The 15808-nt window shown below is 43.0% G+C and overlaps 1 protein-coding gene across 1 annotated transcript; it reads right to left on the reverse strand.

Moving 5' to 3' along the window:
* Nucleotides 1–64: 64 nt before the first annotated feature.
* Nucleotides 65–15486, reverse strand: glmnb (glomulin, FKBP associated protein b; the record flags this gene model as incomplete). Its single annotated transcript, XM_079997706.1, has 20 exons — nucleotides 65–160; nucleotides 260–354; nucleotides 476–611; nucleotides 657–768; nucleotides 994–1103; nucleotides 1720–1804; nucleotides 1946–2019; nucleotides 2107–2148; nucleotides 2477–2566; nucleotides 2691–2721; nucleotides 2810–2863; nucleotides 2980–3146; nucleotides 3227–3317; nucleotides 3445–3685; nucleotides 3839–3947; nucleotides 4028–4138; nucleotides 7861–7986; nucleotides 12106–12135; nucleotides 15124–15211; nucleotides 15422–15486. The coding sequence occupies 20 exons, from the start codon at nucleotides 15484–15486 to the stop codon at nucleotides 65–67; spliced, it is 1953 nt and encodes a 650-aa protein (XP_079853832.1).
* Between the last annotated feature and the right edge of the window lie 322 nt (nucleotides 15487–15808).

Genomic DNA, 15808 nt, shown 5'->3' on the forward strand with positions numbered 1-15808 from the left:
AAACTGTTACTGTGTAAGTACAGTGAAATAACTCAATATTCTAACACTTTTGTAGAGTATCTGCTTAATTTTGAATCTTCGCCTTCTCCTCAGTTATTTCTTCAATGCGGACAATAAGGCTCTCCATCAGGTCAAAGGTCACCAGAGCGCTCTGCAGTACCTGAAAAGTAATAGTTTCAGATGTTTTTTTTTTTTTTAGCCCCTTTTCTCCTACTTACGTCAAATCAAAGACAGCTGGTAATACAAGGTATGCTTGTACCTGGTACTGGACCTCTGGCGACATATCCGAGTCCTTCTTGTGTCTCACAGTCAAGTTTTTGACTAACCCTGTTGATTTAGCTGTGACTCTGGCCTCTAGAGAAGGACGGGAACGTAAGCACGTATGAATAAATCCATCGGGGTTGCAGTGTTGGCACTTCTTGCCAGGGTGTACAGCAGAGGAATCATGGCGCAAAGGTTGGCAAATAGTTCCTACCCTTTGCTTTGAGCTTGTGATCCTCTCTCAGCGCCTTCACTTCACCTGCATAATAGGCTCTGGAGATGCTGAGGGACACACGCAGCATTTTCAGGTATTCGCGTTTGAGTCGGCACAGCTCTGCCCACACGCCTGACTACAAATGGGGAAGAAGAGTCGTCAGTATTTTAGCATCCAGCACCTGAGGTGATGGATGGTGTGATGTAACTGCTGAGATGGAATGACTCACGTTGCGCTTCCATTCCCTGTCTCTAATGAGGAGAAAACGTAGAAGATTCAGACTCTCCATTATCCTGTGACGAGAAAGACACGGGTTTTGTGTGTTAGTCCCAGTTACATCACTGCCCTATAAAGCACCATTTTTGACAATTTGCCTGCATCGTCCAAAACTGAAGGCCTGCATTTGAATCTAAATCAAATGTGTGTTATAACAGCTGAAATGCATCTTGATGTCAGAATGGCATTTGAACTGGTTCCACTTGGCAATCTTTTTTTTTGGGGTTTCGGTTTTCACTCACCTGTCCATCCCATGAAGCAAGTCTGTCTCAGCCCCTTGTTGCAAAGTCAGAACCAGTTCCAGCAGAGAAGGAAACTCGGCTCCGAGAAACCATCCATTGCCTTTGCCGGGCTAGGAAGACATGAGGGGTCACACATGCACATACCCATCTTATCAAATCAGTTATCACTAAAATATGAGGAAGTTTTATATATATATATATATTTATATATATATATATGTGTGTGTGTATTTATATATATATATATATGTGTGTGTGTATTTATATATATGTGTATGCATATACGTATATATATATATATGTATATGCATATACATATATATATATACATATATATACACACATATATATGTATATATACACATATATGTATATACATACGTATATACACATATATATATACACACATATATTATATATATATGTGCGTGTGTGTGTGTGTGTGTGTGTTACCTAGAATATATTTATCAAAAACATATTTGAGGCCCTTTAGCATCTTCAAATTAAAAACATTTATTTTGCTTTATCTTTAGCCAAATCTGCCTTAAATAGTCACAAGACCATGGCACGTGTTTAATTGTTGAGCACTTCACACATGGAAAACATCTGTGTTCAATATTTGATTTGGTACTTCACGCAATTACAACAGCAGCTTAACAAACCAACTTAGCCAGATCTATTAATTACAGAGCAGATTAAAAAATGGCATATTATTATTTATCTTACCTCCATTGAGAACTTGACTTCATTTTTTATGTTTTTTATTACAAATCCCTCTACTCCCGCATGAGAGCTGGTTTTTAACATGCACCTGCAAAATAATAATACGACTTTGATGAAAAAATTCATTGTCTGTGCTGGCCTTGTTAAATATCAGATTTTTTCTTCAGTTGGCCAATACACCTATATATTTAATCTTTATTGAAGATTTTCTCCTCCCCTGTATTCTTACCTGAAGAATCTGTGCTTTGCCTCAGCATCTAATTTGTTTATGAAGAGCTGAAAAACCTGAAGTGCTCTCTCTCTCTGGGAAAGATCAGATTCATTGATTTCCATGAATACCTCAAATATATTGTTCAAGTATTTTCACATGTTTTGTTTTTATGTACTCACCAAGTGTTGCATTGGACAGTCGGTGAGAATTTTACGCAAGTTCTGAAAAAGGAGTGGCAGAAGGCTGGCTTTAATGGCCTTGGTTGTTGGTTATTTGTTCTATTTTAATACATTAAACAAAAGTTTTCCATAGAAGCTTATCATGGTAATTGTAAACATGAAAGCCATGATAATGTGGAACGCCAACAAGCAAAATCTCACTTATTGTGTTGCTTGCTAAAAAAGCTGAATCAAGAGTGAGTGGTTGAAAAATACATTTGACTATGGCAGATGGGTGTTGGTTGTAGTTGGCATATTAGGTATTATTGCTAGTATGACCCATGACATACCATACAGTATGTGTGCCTGTGTAGGATGCATGGCTGTGTACCTGTGGAACAGTGTAGAAAATCTCAAGTCCCAGCAGATTCACTGGAAGGCTGCGGTCCTGCACATACGCCAAACTTTTGGCATAGAGCTCCTGTGGAAAAAATGATATCACACAGTTCTTGACTAAAGCACAACTAATTCAGCTGTGTAGGCCAATGTTTTTTTTTGTTGTTGTTTTTTACTGCAGTATCTACTTCATTTTGTTTTAGCCCTACCAGTCCTTTGAGCAAGAATGATTCGTCTTTTCTGTTGGAGAAACCAATTTGTAGATTATTTTCAGATGTCCCCTTTTTTAATCGAGGCCATATGCAGTCCCAACTGGACTGATACGTACCTATTAAGCAGTAGATTTATGTATTCCATGTTGCGCTCGAGAATAAAGACAGGGCTGTAACAGAAACAGGACAACTTTTGTTGGTTGTGGTGTTACTCTTATGGGGGTGGCCGAACCCTAACCACCGGACCAACTACCATGTTACATGGAGTTATGGACTGCGGACTTACCTCAATACTGCTGGAAAGCTCTCCATAGCAATGTGCTGGACAAACAGCAGGTAAGCTATACATGCCCTTGACTCCTTGGTCTCAGGATTGTCCCACAGAATACTTCTCCTTGGCCTTATGTAAAACAGAAGATCTGGTATGTTCTTTCTGACAGCCAGCAGTGTCCTCTGGTAGTAGGGGGTGTAGAGGGCTTGAAAAGCAATATCCACTAAATAATTGCACCATAGATTAAATCAAATATCCTTACCATTATCTCTGTTGCAAAGAACCACAACTGGGATTTTCTACTTTGGTCTAGTTGGGATTGAAGTAGAGGCTCCCTTAAGCACCCTATGCAGCTATAGCAAAAAGGAAAATTAGTTATCAATAAATTGGGCGGCTTGTTTTGTTATATGCTGTCTTGAATATAGATGGTAGATTAGATAGATGATCCACCAAATGCACAACACTTAGACATAAACGTACAAATTGTAGAGCTCAGCCTTCAAGTCTCCTGGAGCAGCGGAAGTTTTGCCATCGTCACTTTGCACTTCTTCCACAAAGGGCTTCACGAATTCAGCCAAGGCAGAGCAGCTGCGACACAGACCGTACTGGTCCTCCTCCTCGTGTTGCTGTGTGTAAGGCACAGGTAGGCGAGAAATCTGCTTCTGAAGGGCGCTCAGAGCCAAGCCCAGAGGGGCTGCTTTATCCTCCATCAGGAGGATGACTGGGAGACACGGGGTGTTAGATGTCATTAGTGTACAGCAGGTGGCGCCGGATGTCTTCTTTTGGTAGCTGTGTTTAGTTTATTGACGGGACAACTGAAGACACAGTCCTGACTCCCATATAAATGGTTGTAGCATATGAACCGTGCGTTTACCCGTTTGAAGATGTGGAGTGAGTGCTGTGATGGTGTCCGCAATAACATCAGGGTCGATGTCTTCTATCAGTTCCAGCATGCCACGAAGGAGCTCGTTGGGCTTGCAAGTCTGGAGAGTGGAAGACATATTTTGCACATTTCACCACCTGAATATTGTAATTAAGACACTCATTGATATATTGTACTGACCTTGGTTAGGTGAGTCATAGCAGCCTCGCAGTGACCCAAACTCTTCTGCTTTCTAACGATTTCATTTGCAATTGGACCCAGCAGATTGCAGCCCATAGATCTTACAATTCCCTGATTAAAAGAAAAAACATTTGTGTTTTATGTAGATTTAGAATTTTTACAGAGATTTTACAAAAAAACTTAAAGGAGTCTATTAAAACAAGGAGGCTGTATGATTAAACTGTATATTTCAGGGGAAGAAATGCTGAAATTAAAATCTTGATACTGAGATTTTCTTGGACCGGGGGAAGCACCCCCCCCAGCTGCTAGCTAGCTGCAGGCGGGCTAGCTAGCTAGCTAGCTAGCTGCTCCGCCCAGCAGCCATCGCAGGGACCATCCAACAGCCCAGCAGCCGGGCCACCCCTCTAAGCAGCCCCTGCAACAACCAAGGCCGGCTACACCTCCACCAGCCAGCACAGCAGCACCGAGGCCCCATGCGCCGGAAGGGAGGAAGGGGTAGTCTGTTTGCCGCCCTGGGGGAAGGTCGCCCATGGGCCATGCTGTTCCGGGGTTCCAGGTTTCCTGGAAAGGGGACTGTTTTGTTGGCACACTTTTTGTTTATTTAAGGTATAGGAACCATGTTTCAGAGTCTGTTTTTTTTTTTATTATGTTAGTATGGGAACCCTGTTTCAGAGTCCGGTGTTTTATTATGTAAGGTATAGGAACCCTGGTTCAGAGTCCAGGCAGGTTATTGTAATTTTTTATTTTTTTCTCTCTCTGCTTAGTAGGGGGGTGTGGGAGGGGGGTCATTTTGGTGGTGGAACTATGTGGTGTGGTGCCAAACCTGTCTTGGGTCCAGGTAATTGGGCCCGGGATCAGGGCTGTACGCCTGTTGCTTGTCAGAGCAATCAATGAGCAACGGGTAAAAACCCCATCCCCACACACACAGGGGAGCCCTCTGTCATGACAATGTTCCATCTGCTCTCGGCTTTTTCCATCTTGCCCACTCTATAAAATAAACTGGTGCGTTTGCAACCTCACTGCCCATGTCTCTGTGTTGGAGGGCCCTGGAAACGCCACTTGGGTGGCGTGGCAGGCGGATCTACCACAAACACTCTGGTTCCAGCCCAGTGCACTGTGTACTTGGGTCTTAATCTGGACTCACAGTCAGTCAGTCATATGCTTCCCGCATATGACTGACTTAGACAAGGGGGTTGGCTGTGGTCACAGCAGCTCACACACTGTCCCTGTACAAGGTCGCCAGGGCACGTCAGATTATGATCGGGTCCGATCAGGATGAGACCCCTGCAACGCTGGTTTATAGAACAGCAGATGCGTCCATCCAGGGACCTCTCCCGGGTACTGACCATTACGCAGGAGAGGGTTGTTGAGGGGAAGTGTCGAGACGGCCTGACCCCTAGCAACCTCATGAAAGGGGCCCCCGCTGGGTCTGCTGACACTGCACGTGGTGATAAAAACCGAAGCCTCCCTTTACAGCTGGGGTGCTGTTTGCGAGGGCCGGATGGTCAGTGGGCACTGGGGGGCCCACGAAACCCGGCACATCAATGTGTTGGAATTGAAGGCAGCGCAATTGGCCCTGTTACACTTTGCACTGGGGCTGAGGGGACACCATATCCTGATACATTCCGACAACAAAGTCAAAGTGAACTTTATTGTCATTCAGACCATACAACAAGGACTCTCAATGTGCAAATATAGACATAAAAGGCAAATACATGTAGCACAACAAAAAAGAGACATAATGGACAGCATAGACAGACAACACAATATGTATGGTTGGATGCACGAAGTCCGAGCAAAGTACTATGATTGTAGACTAGTCTCGTATTTGACTGTCGGAATAGACAGTATATTTACTGACATAAATCACACATTACTATCGAGAGCCGGAGTAGCTGCTGCCATACAGGGCATTGCCATTTTCAACAACAATACAACAACAACACAACCACGATTGCTTATATAAATCATCAGGCTGGCGTCCGCTCCCTAGCCATGCATCAGGTGGTGTCAAGGATTTTGCTCTGGGCCCATTCCCACCCCCCACTTTCAGGGCTGGCAATACCTGGAAGCTGACTTATTATCGAGGTGGGGGGCGCAAGCGTCGGATTGGCGCCACCCCTCACTTTGGGCAAGGGTGCCCTGGCTCAGCACTGGAGTCGGGCTCGTCTGTATGCATTCCCTCCCCTCCCACTGTGCAAGTAGGTGCTGAACAAGGTGCGGGGGGAAAGGGTGGAACTGGTTCTGGTGGCCCCTTAGTGGCCGGCACAGACTTGGTTTGCGGACTTGAGGTCCCTCATCGTGGGTATGCCGAGGGGGCTTGTTGTTGGACCTCGTGACACAGGCAGCGGGGGAAATCTTCAATCCTGCTCCTCGCAAGTGGAAACTGGTTGCCTGGCCCCTAAGCGGGACCGGCTATTAAACAAAGGTTTACCTAGAGCCCCGTCAACCAGGGCACTTTACACATCCAGCTAGCTTTTGAGCGCTGGTGTGTGGAGCGTGGAGATTACGCTGCAATATTGGGCTCATACTCAGTTTCCTCCAAGGCCTGCATGAAAGAGGCTTGGTGCCTTCCACCCTCAAGGTGTACTTGGGCACTATATCGGTCTGTCTGTAATGTAGTGAATGGCAAGCCACCGGGCAGTCACATTCTGGCATCCAGGTTTATGCAAGGCACTCCCCGGTTATGCCCATGTGTCTGGTCGCTGACCCCAAAGTGGGATCTGGTTTTGGTGTTGGCCTTTTGATGGGTGCCCGAGTGGCCCAATCACAGTCCGTCAAGGCCAAGTTGAGACTTTGCTGGTTAAAAAGGGCTTTAAGCTTTATTCAGTGGAGCTGTTTGGAGACAGCTTAAGGCAGAGTAAGAACTCCCGTTCTTCATTCATAAAACCAGGGTTGTAGCACAAAAAAAACGTTCTTTATGATTAAAGAATGAATAAAGAGTTTAGGTTGAGAATTTGAACTCCACTTGCACATTCACTGTCCTATATGCAATGGCACAAATACTCTGTTGTATGCCAAGCATGCTGACAGCGCAGGTTTGAAAATAAATAAATCAATAAATAAATGTAACTGATGTTTATTAGTCAACAGAATAAGGTGCAACTCTTATACTGTCAGAGCTACACAGCAGATAATCAGCCACCTCCTGAAGTTTTCCGGTTGAGTGCAGGTCAGTGAAGTTATTAAGTCAACACTTTACTTCACTGATAGATTAAGTTCAAGTACACCTACAACAAGGCTCAGCAGTGTATTCCAGTAGGCCTAAGTAAGTTATAATCACTTCCCACTGCTGTTTACACAATGTGCTTGCATGCTACTGCACATAAATAAAGTAGACATTTATATTGCATACAACCCTTCAGAAGGCATGGGCCGTCGATGCTGGTAAACTTAAAAGAATGCCGTCTATGTTTTAACTTTACAAGAGAGTAGCAAAGCAAATTATTCCCCTAACTGAGATGTACATGAGTAGGAAGAGTAAGGAGGGGGAAAGCAAGGGCAGTCATTTAGAGGCGTGCCATGTTGCTGTAGAGGGTTATCAGTGGAGCGAGAAATCAGACTGCGAGTTTCCTCCTGACACCTCCTTGGTCAGAAGGCCAACTGGCATGCAGCACAGCCTGACTGGGGCTGTTTAGCACAGTCAGCAAGCAGGGACGTGGGTGCTGCTGTGTTGTCTGGAGCAAATTAACTGAGGAGGCCTCGGTTTGCCTTTTCACTGTTACTTTCCTCTGGGATCGTTAACAGATCGGTCCAGGCGCCAAGGTGGGACTGGTTCACGACAAACTAATCAATATTTGTGTGGGTTGTGAATTCAGGAATGTGGGATGTACCTGGTTTTTCACATCCTGAAGAAAAGTTAGTAGTTGTGCACTTTGGCCCTGAGCAAGACATGTGATTGTGATGTCCTTGAAGAGCTGGTGGTCTTCTGCCGTCCAGCCCCCATCTGGGGTATCTCTCTAAGAAAACAGAAGGTAATGATTAATAAGACGTGCTTTTTTTAGGGTTATTTGGTTCACTGGTTTTGTTTTAGCCTTGATTGTTTGTAATACGAAAAAAAAAGTCTCCTGATCTTAAATAATGATCAGGTAAACTTTTTCCACCTTTTTTATGGTATTCAAGAGTACAGGGTGAGGTCTATGTTAATGCTTTAAAAAAATCACAAGTTAAATCAATCCAAATATAATTCAACTTAAACACACAACCATGTTTGTGATGTTTTTCAAGTATGCCACAGAATATATTACGTAATGTATAAAATAACTATTTGCTTGTGAGCATTCGGCACATTTAATACTTTGCATCAGAAGAGTTGTGTTACAGCATGCATGGCAGAAATGCTTTCCTATCTGCCAGGCCACATGAGAAAGGTTTTCCTCGCGACTTACCCATTTCTGGATTACATCATTGGTCTGATCCACAGGCATTTCCAGCATATCCACGGCCCCACAGCCAATCCTTGCACTCGCAACAAATCCTGTGTGTTGAGGTTTGATGTCAACCATCCAGATGAACTGTCCAGTATCAGCGCTAGGATTCGGCCAAATATGAAGCTCTTGTAAAAGATTCAAGACAGCAAGCTGGCCTGTAAGAAGCCCTCACATAAACCTCTTATCTTTCTTTGTGAGGTGTAATAGGATTAAACCGGACTGCTTCCCTGTGCGCACAGGAAATACAGAACTGTCTGGAAGGCTCTGGATGGATCATACTCTCCCAGTCCTGTAGAAACACAAGCTTGAGAGGTCCTTAACATTTGCAGGGAACCCCAAATACACTAGGGACATTTGAAGAGGTCTGTGTGTTTGATTCGATGTAATGAATGCATATTACATAATACCGGGCTTACACCGGAACGGAATAAAATCTGGTCAAATAAGTGAAGAAAACAACATTTTGATGAGGATTCCCAGGATTGACATTGCTGCTATCTTATGTGGGTCATTTGTTATCTACTTAGGGACACGTATTTGCTGTCACTTTGATTCCATTTGTGACATTTATGTAGTCTTACACTGTGCTACAATAAATCTTAATTTTATAGATGAAACCCTGTTAAAATATATTGAACTGCTTTACATGTTTAGTTTTTTTTCACTTTGAAACAAAATCTATATTTTGTAATTATTAAGCATTAAAAATGGACACTGGGCCGGTATAATTTTCAAATTGTATTAAGACGTTACGGTGGGTAGATTCCGTAAGCTATGCCCTGAAAAACGTGGAATTCGAGCCATAGAAACTGTCGGCATCCCTGCTCTATCTATATGACCCATAGTGGTCCAAACATCATTGCAATGAGATTGTTTATTGGGCAAAAAGAAAATCCACCCAGGTTAAATTAATTGTTATTAAGTGAAAGACATGGGAGACACATGAGGATTAAGAATGCCTCTCTCTGATTACTCAGTGACAATAGATTCACAAAGGCTTCAAAGGGACAGACGGCCCTTTCTCCCCGATGCTCCCTGTGTGCGTATGCGTGTGTGTGCGTGCGTGTGTGTTATAATGGAAAGTACAATCACTTCCTGCCCCATGTAGACAACTCCAGTAGAGAGACAGCTCAGGCCCTGATTTGAGATGAATGAAGACAGGCGCGTGTTTGAACGGTGGGATTTAGCCGACATCTGCCGGCGAGGTTTGCTCTGTGTATTGCCGTGTGATGAAAGCCTTAAACAAAAGACCCAAAACAAATATAGGGGCGCAGAGCCGCACTCAGTCCTGTGTTTGTCCCGGATTTTGTCATTTCTAATTGCAGGCTGATGAAGTTTCGCTTTGTTTAGAGGCCTCCTGGGTTCGGGTATATTAGAGTAAATAAAGGCCGAACGCGGTCATTACGTTATGACGGCCTTGTTCATAAACACTGTGGTTGTTAATAAAACAATAAAACAGATCACCAGGTCAATTACATAAAATATTGAGCATGATATAAGAATACAGAGCAGTGCATCGTTTTTTTTTTAGTTCAAGGTCAGCTCAGGCTTTTTTTGTTTTTTTTATTCTGGAAAAAAAAATCTACACATTTTCTTTGGGGTTTCAGGGAGGGAATCACTTCAGTTTGATTTTAATATTCAAGGGGCCATATCTTCAGTGTCCCCTGGGCTTCATGATTTTTCATGTTGTTATTGTCATATCTCAGTGCAAGGCAGCTTGGTGTGAACGTCTCACCGTAGACTATGGAGGTCCTGGACAAGGAGTGTCAAACTGTCTCCATTTCGACTCACTGCATCTTTCTGTAACGTGCCGTGTAAACTAGTGTTCTGTTTCCAACTCCGGAGGGCACTGTTTGTCTGGAGGGTCTAATTTCTAATCTAATTCAAGTTCCTCTGTATTTCACCTGACACAAATCCTTGTCTTCTTCATTTTCGGCCAGCAAATTCTAATTGTAAATCTCCATTGTAAAGTCAGATTTACAGGATATTGATTTCTGGATGTTTACAAAAAAGAAATGCTTTTGTAAGTGTTTTAAGTTTAAGCCTCCACTGCTTAGACACTTCCATTAAATTGCAGTCTAACACGTAAAAAATAATCAACAGCGTCTGTGGCTTCAAATTTCAGAATGACATAAATAGAATTGAATTATGTAAATTGGCTGGGTAACCTATAAACAAAGGTATTAATTTCGAATAATTAATATATTGACCAACCTTTGACACGTGGAGTTGTATTTGATAGCGTTACCTTCTACCACATCAAGTCTGTTTGTTAGATGGAGGCATGTGGAGAGCGGCTGGCCATGTTTAGAGGCTTATCTCAGGTCACTGCTATCACATATCCATTTATATTTAATCTGCTCAACTAAAGGGAAACAATAAGAGTAACTTGATTCCCTCATGGATTCCTTATTCTTTAGTTTATACTGTACCTCAGTGTGTGCAAATGTTGGCTTGTTATTGAGGTTTCACTAGGGCAATAAATACTAAATGTGAGTTTTTGTTGGAAAAGATTTTAGTTATTTGAATAACTAGTGCATGGCCATTCAAAATTTACTTTCAGAGACATTTTTAATGGCACAGTTTAACAAAATGTTAAGATTCAGTCCACTGCTCCACAGTGGAAGATGAAACTGCCAGTTAAAATCATATACCTTGGAAAGTCTTTTTGTGACTCAGTTGCAGAGCCCGAAGCCTCGCCCCCCACCGGTCGCTGTTTATTGAAAGGTTATTAACATTTCAATTGTAGCCTGTAGCGTGTGTTGCAGCAAATTCGACACTGCATGTCCTTGGGTCCCCAGCAATACACCGGCCAAGTGTGAAATAGATCAGATGAAGGGTTGTCAAAATAATTTAAGGACATGATAATCGAAGGACATACAGACACAGACAGACAGATTCCTTCCTTTATAGGTGTAGAGTAGTATAGAGTCTGTTATGGACATACTGCTGAAAATTAGATATAATGTGCCTGAAAGAACCACAATTTTAGCTGTCATTATTATTATATAGTTATTATTATTATTATTATTATTATTATTATTAATAATAATAATAATAATAATACAATTATCATTATTATTATTATTATTATTATCAATAATACAATTTATATTGTTCCGGGAAAATTCTCTGAATTTTGAAATAGAAATCTGGAACACAACAACGGCAGAAGCTACGAACACGGTTACGTCTTGTATGAACCAGTATGTTACACCTCGTTGTTGAAGTTTCTGTTAAATCAATCCACATATGGAGCAGAAATGAGCGAAAAAACAACCAAATCTGATCAATATCACAGATATAGTCTAATGCATTTCACGCCAAAATATGTCCAACCTGGTTAAAGGTATCTGGAACACAATGACAGAGGCTACGAACAGGGTGTCCTTTAAACTGCTATGTCGCAAGCATCTTGTGGTTCAAATTTTATCTAAATCGATCCACATACGGAGCAGATATTAGTTAAAAACCGAACAAATTTGACCCCAAATATTCAGCTGGTCCTGCTTGACTGACTTGTTGCAACTATTCCTAAACAGAATGTAGATTGACACAGTGTCCAGTGTGCCGTGTAGACTCAGACACTCTGTCGTGGTTCCACATTACAAACTATGCATTTACGTGTATATTTATGTACTTTCTCACCTGGCAGATGTTGATGGTCAGATATTTGTGCTGGAGCGAAATAAGACAAACAGGTAAGGATAAAACGAGTATTAAGTGCTAGTACAAAGTTTTAAGAACATTGCACACAGGAGTCTGTGAAGAGAGCCCCGATCTCTGGGGCTATATATATGTATAAATGCATTTATATCGAGTATATGAAGGTATATATGTGACATCTGGGGTTATATAGTATCTGTGGTGTGACAGTTACTGGCAGATGTCACAAAAGTGCCAGATGTCACAAAGGGTGCAGTCTTTTTTTGGGTGCAGTTACTGTAGGTGGTGTAAAAGCTGATCATTGCTCTGTGACACAAGTTTGACGTTCAACAAACTAGGAGGTTGCGAGATCATTACGTTCAGAGAATTCCGGGGAACATCGTGCACACCCGTCTCACCATGTCACACAAGCTGGCACTGGCTATGGGTTTGTGTAATACATACATCAAAAAAATTCAAAACTGTAACACGTACCTAAAACGATCAAACTGGACCTTGCGTATTGCTGCCTGCAGCTATATTTATTATTATTATTATTATTATTATTATTATTATTATTATTATTATTATTATTATTATTATTATTATTATTATTTTAATTATTTTTATTATTATTTTTATTATTATTATAAATAGATCAAAACATATAGACACATTATAAGACTGAATGGTGTATCTTGTTCCAGTTTCTGGACAGTTGGTGTATTTAAGTAATAATGTAGCAAGGGCAGTATACAAACAGGATTTGGTCCTGTGAGAACACCAGAAAGCCTTGTCCTCGGCTGCCTCTCTGCTGTATTTCCTTGGTGACCTCTTAGAGAGCATACTGTTTTCAGTGAACTATTTATCCAGTCGGGCCCCCAGAGGCCCTGCAGACTGCCGCTGCAACTTTTCCTGTCAGCCGAAAAAACCTCCCATAGGCATCTCTGTGCTTGTCAAGGAAAACTGCTGTGTATAGGCTCTCTCCCCCAGGCCCGGCATCAACTAATGTTTTCAAAGTCGGCCTGATGCACTTGATTTGGAAGGATTTGCAGGTGCTCTTTCATAGCATTCAGATTGGATTTTGTGATTGCTCACATGCGCTCTCCAAAAACCAGATTATCTGTGTGATTGGAGCCTGGAACTCAAATGCAATGTCTGAAGAAGGTGGAGGTATGTTTCACACATAGCACCTTTCTTTGTTTTATTCTTATTTTTACGTTACTGTAGATGGTTTGTTTCTGGAACTGGGACCTTGTAGCACTGTGTCATGGAAAACTGGGAGCTAATGGAGCGGTCTCACTGGGGAAAATCTTGACCTTGGCCCCTTTTTGTAAAAGCTTAGCCCCCCTGTAGCAAACAATTGGGGCGTGGGGTCTGTGAGGGGGCTGTACGAGTGACTATGAGTGTGTGTGTGTGTGTGTGTATGTACTCTGGCAAAGACTGACGCGTCAATGTCGTCCCTCCTTTTCCACATCTTTCAACATGCTCTTTGAACCAGCGCAGCGTGAGGCGGAGGCTCCCAAGGTGAAACAAGGCCGTGCGTCACACACCTCCAGCTTCCCCCCGAACAACAACTGCATTTGTCCGGTAGTGAGAGCCGCGGAGGGGGAGCGCCACCAGCAAATCCATACTGCCCCGGACCCTGCAGTCTTTACCAGAGCCTGCTCATCCTTTTGTAAATCGGCATTTTGATGACAATTACCAGTGTCGAGTTGTTCCCAATCAATACACACAGAGTGGATGCCTTAATAGACACAGATAACCGCCGCCTGCCTCCTGTATCCGTGGGCTGTGGAGACTGACACCCTGTCTGACTCGGATCAATAAGTGGCGCGCGGCGCAGACACACGAGGCCGAACCCACTTTGCCACCGCACGCCGGGCCCCATCTCCCCCCGGCAGTGGAGGCAAAACTGCCCGGCAACTCCCCAAGGTGGCAGAATCGAAGATGTTACATATGAGCTGGCTGTCAAAGCGATTCTGTCAGCTCCCTCTCTACCGTGTTTGGAGATGCTGACACACTGTGTTTGGGGTACCAGTGTCTTGTTGAAAGTGATGGAGGCTTTTAGCCTTTTTTAAACTCCCTTTATCTGTCGAGGTGCTCGGTCAAGTGTTAGAATTTGTATTTCACCTGCCACAGCCATGTCTGCCAGCACGTCCCGCTCCCTGACGGCCTCCTCTCAGGTTGTCTGGTCCTGCCGCCTACCTCATATTGACAGGGCTAGGCATTTTATTATTATTAATATTATTGTTATTGTTTTGACCTCTGAGAAGAGAATAATAGTAGCGATTTTGGTTTCATTGGATTATTTTTCCATTGTTTCGTTCTTTTTTTATTCTTCGATTTTTTTTCATTTCACTAAATATCTAATCCAGTTCACTTGCTTGGCAGAACTAATTGCTCCTTACCTCAAATAGCAGCCTCCTCCTGATCACTTATATTACTGCTGGAAACAGAGCATCCAGACTAAAGATAAAAACTGTGAATAAGAAGGGCCGGATCAGATTCTCCTTGTGGTCATTAAAGTTTTAGAGAATGCCAGAGGGTGAACGGGAGTCACAGCAGCGCCTGGATCCATTTCCCCTTTACTGCAGCTGACATTCAGGATCAATCCCTTCACGTATTCAGAGTTCAGGTAATGTAGGCTCACCTCTGCCAGAATGATAAAAACAACAACAAAAGAAAGACATGGTGTAAAAAGACGATAAGATAACCAAAGCATAGATTTTAAGCATTTTATAGTTGGCCAACCATATATTTTATGTAGTTTTATGTTATTGGGTATCTTGTGTATTTTATGCATTCTTTCTGTGTACCTGAACTCAATGTTACACATATATAACAAAAAAACTGTTAAAATGTTATCACCTACTCTTGCATTGTACATTTATTAACTCAACAACGTTTCCTCATTCTTTTTTCCTCTGTCTCTCTCTCTCTCTCTCTCTCTCTCTCTCTCTCTCTCTCTCGGCAGCCGGGGCCCGGTGGAGGCCTTTGGGGGCCGGGGGAAGTGCTCACCGTCCCGCCACCCTCCACGCGGCGGTCCCCACAACGGCAGCACTCGGCTTTGATCCTGCTGCAGTCTGACACATGGCCGCGCGGCCCCCTGAATGGGCATTAGCACAGGCTCCAGCACACCCAACATCTGTGCCTCCCTGCGCCGCCGCCGTGCAAATCATTCATTAAATCAGAACACAAAAAGTAACTTTACTTGAATGCCTCGGCATAAATATTTGATCACGGCTGAGAATAAATCTTTGTCGTTTTGTACTCCTTTTTTTTCCTCTGTTGCCTGGCTTCTCCCTTTTAAATATACTCCACACCCTTCGCGCTTCCCCTTCCCCTGCCCGGGTGCAGCGACTGCACGCTCGGCTTGGTCATTTGTGAAATGGATCTTATGAATTTTTTAGAAAGATTCATAGCTGCAATCAGGCCCGGTTAGGTGTATGACTATCACAAAGCAATTATCCTGCACTCATCTATGCTCGCTCTCGATTCCAGAGCTGTTTTACACGGAGCCGAGAGGGGTTCAGAAATGCTCAACTCTTGAGTTATTTGTCCGCTGCTCCAAGAATGTCGATGTTGCCCCTTTGATGACGTTTATTTACCTCCGGAACAGCTCCGGAACAATTGCATGAGTAGTTTTGCTTCATTAATTCATGAGTGCTTTTATTTCCATGTTCGACTATTAGAGGGATCGCGC

This window comes from Zeus faber (assembly GCF_960531495.2).
Source record: "Zeus faber genome assembly, chromosome: 1".
Taxonomy (NCBI): domain Eukaryota; kingdom Metazoa; phylum Chordata; class Actinopteri; order Zeiformes; family Zeidae; genus Zeus; species Zeus faber.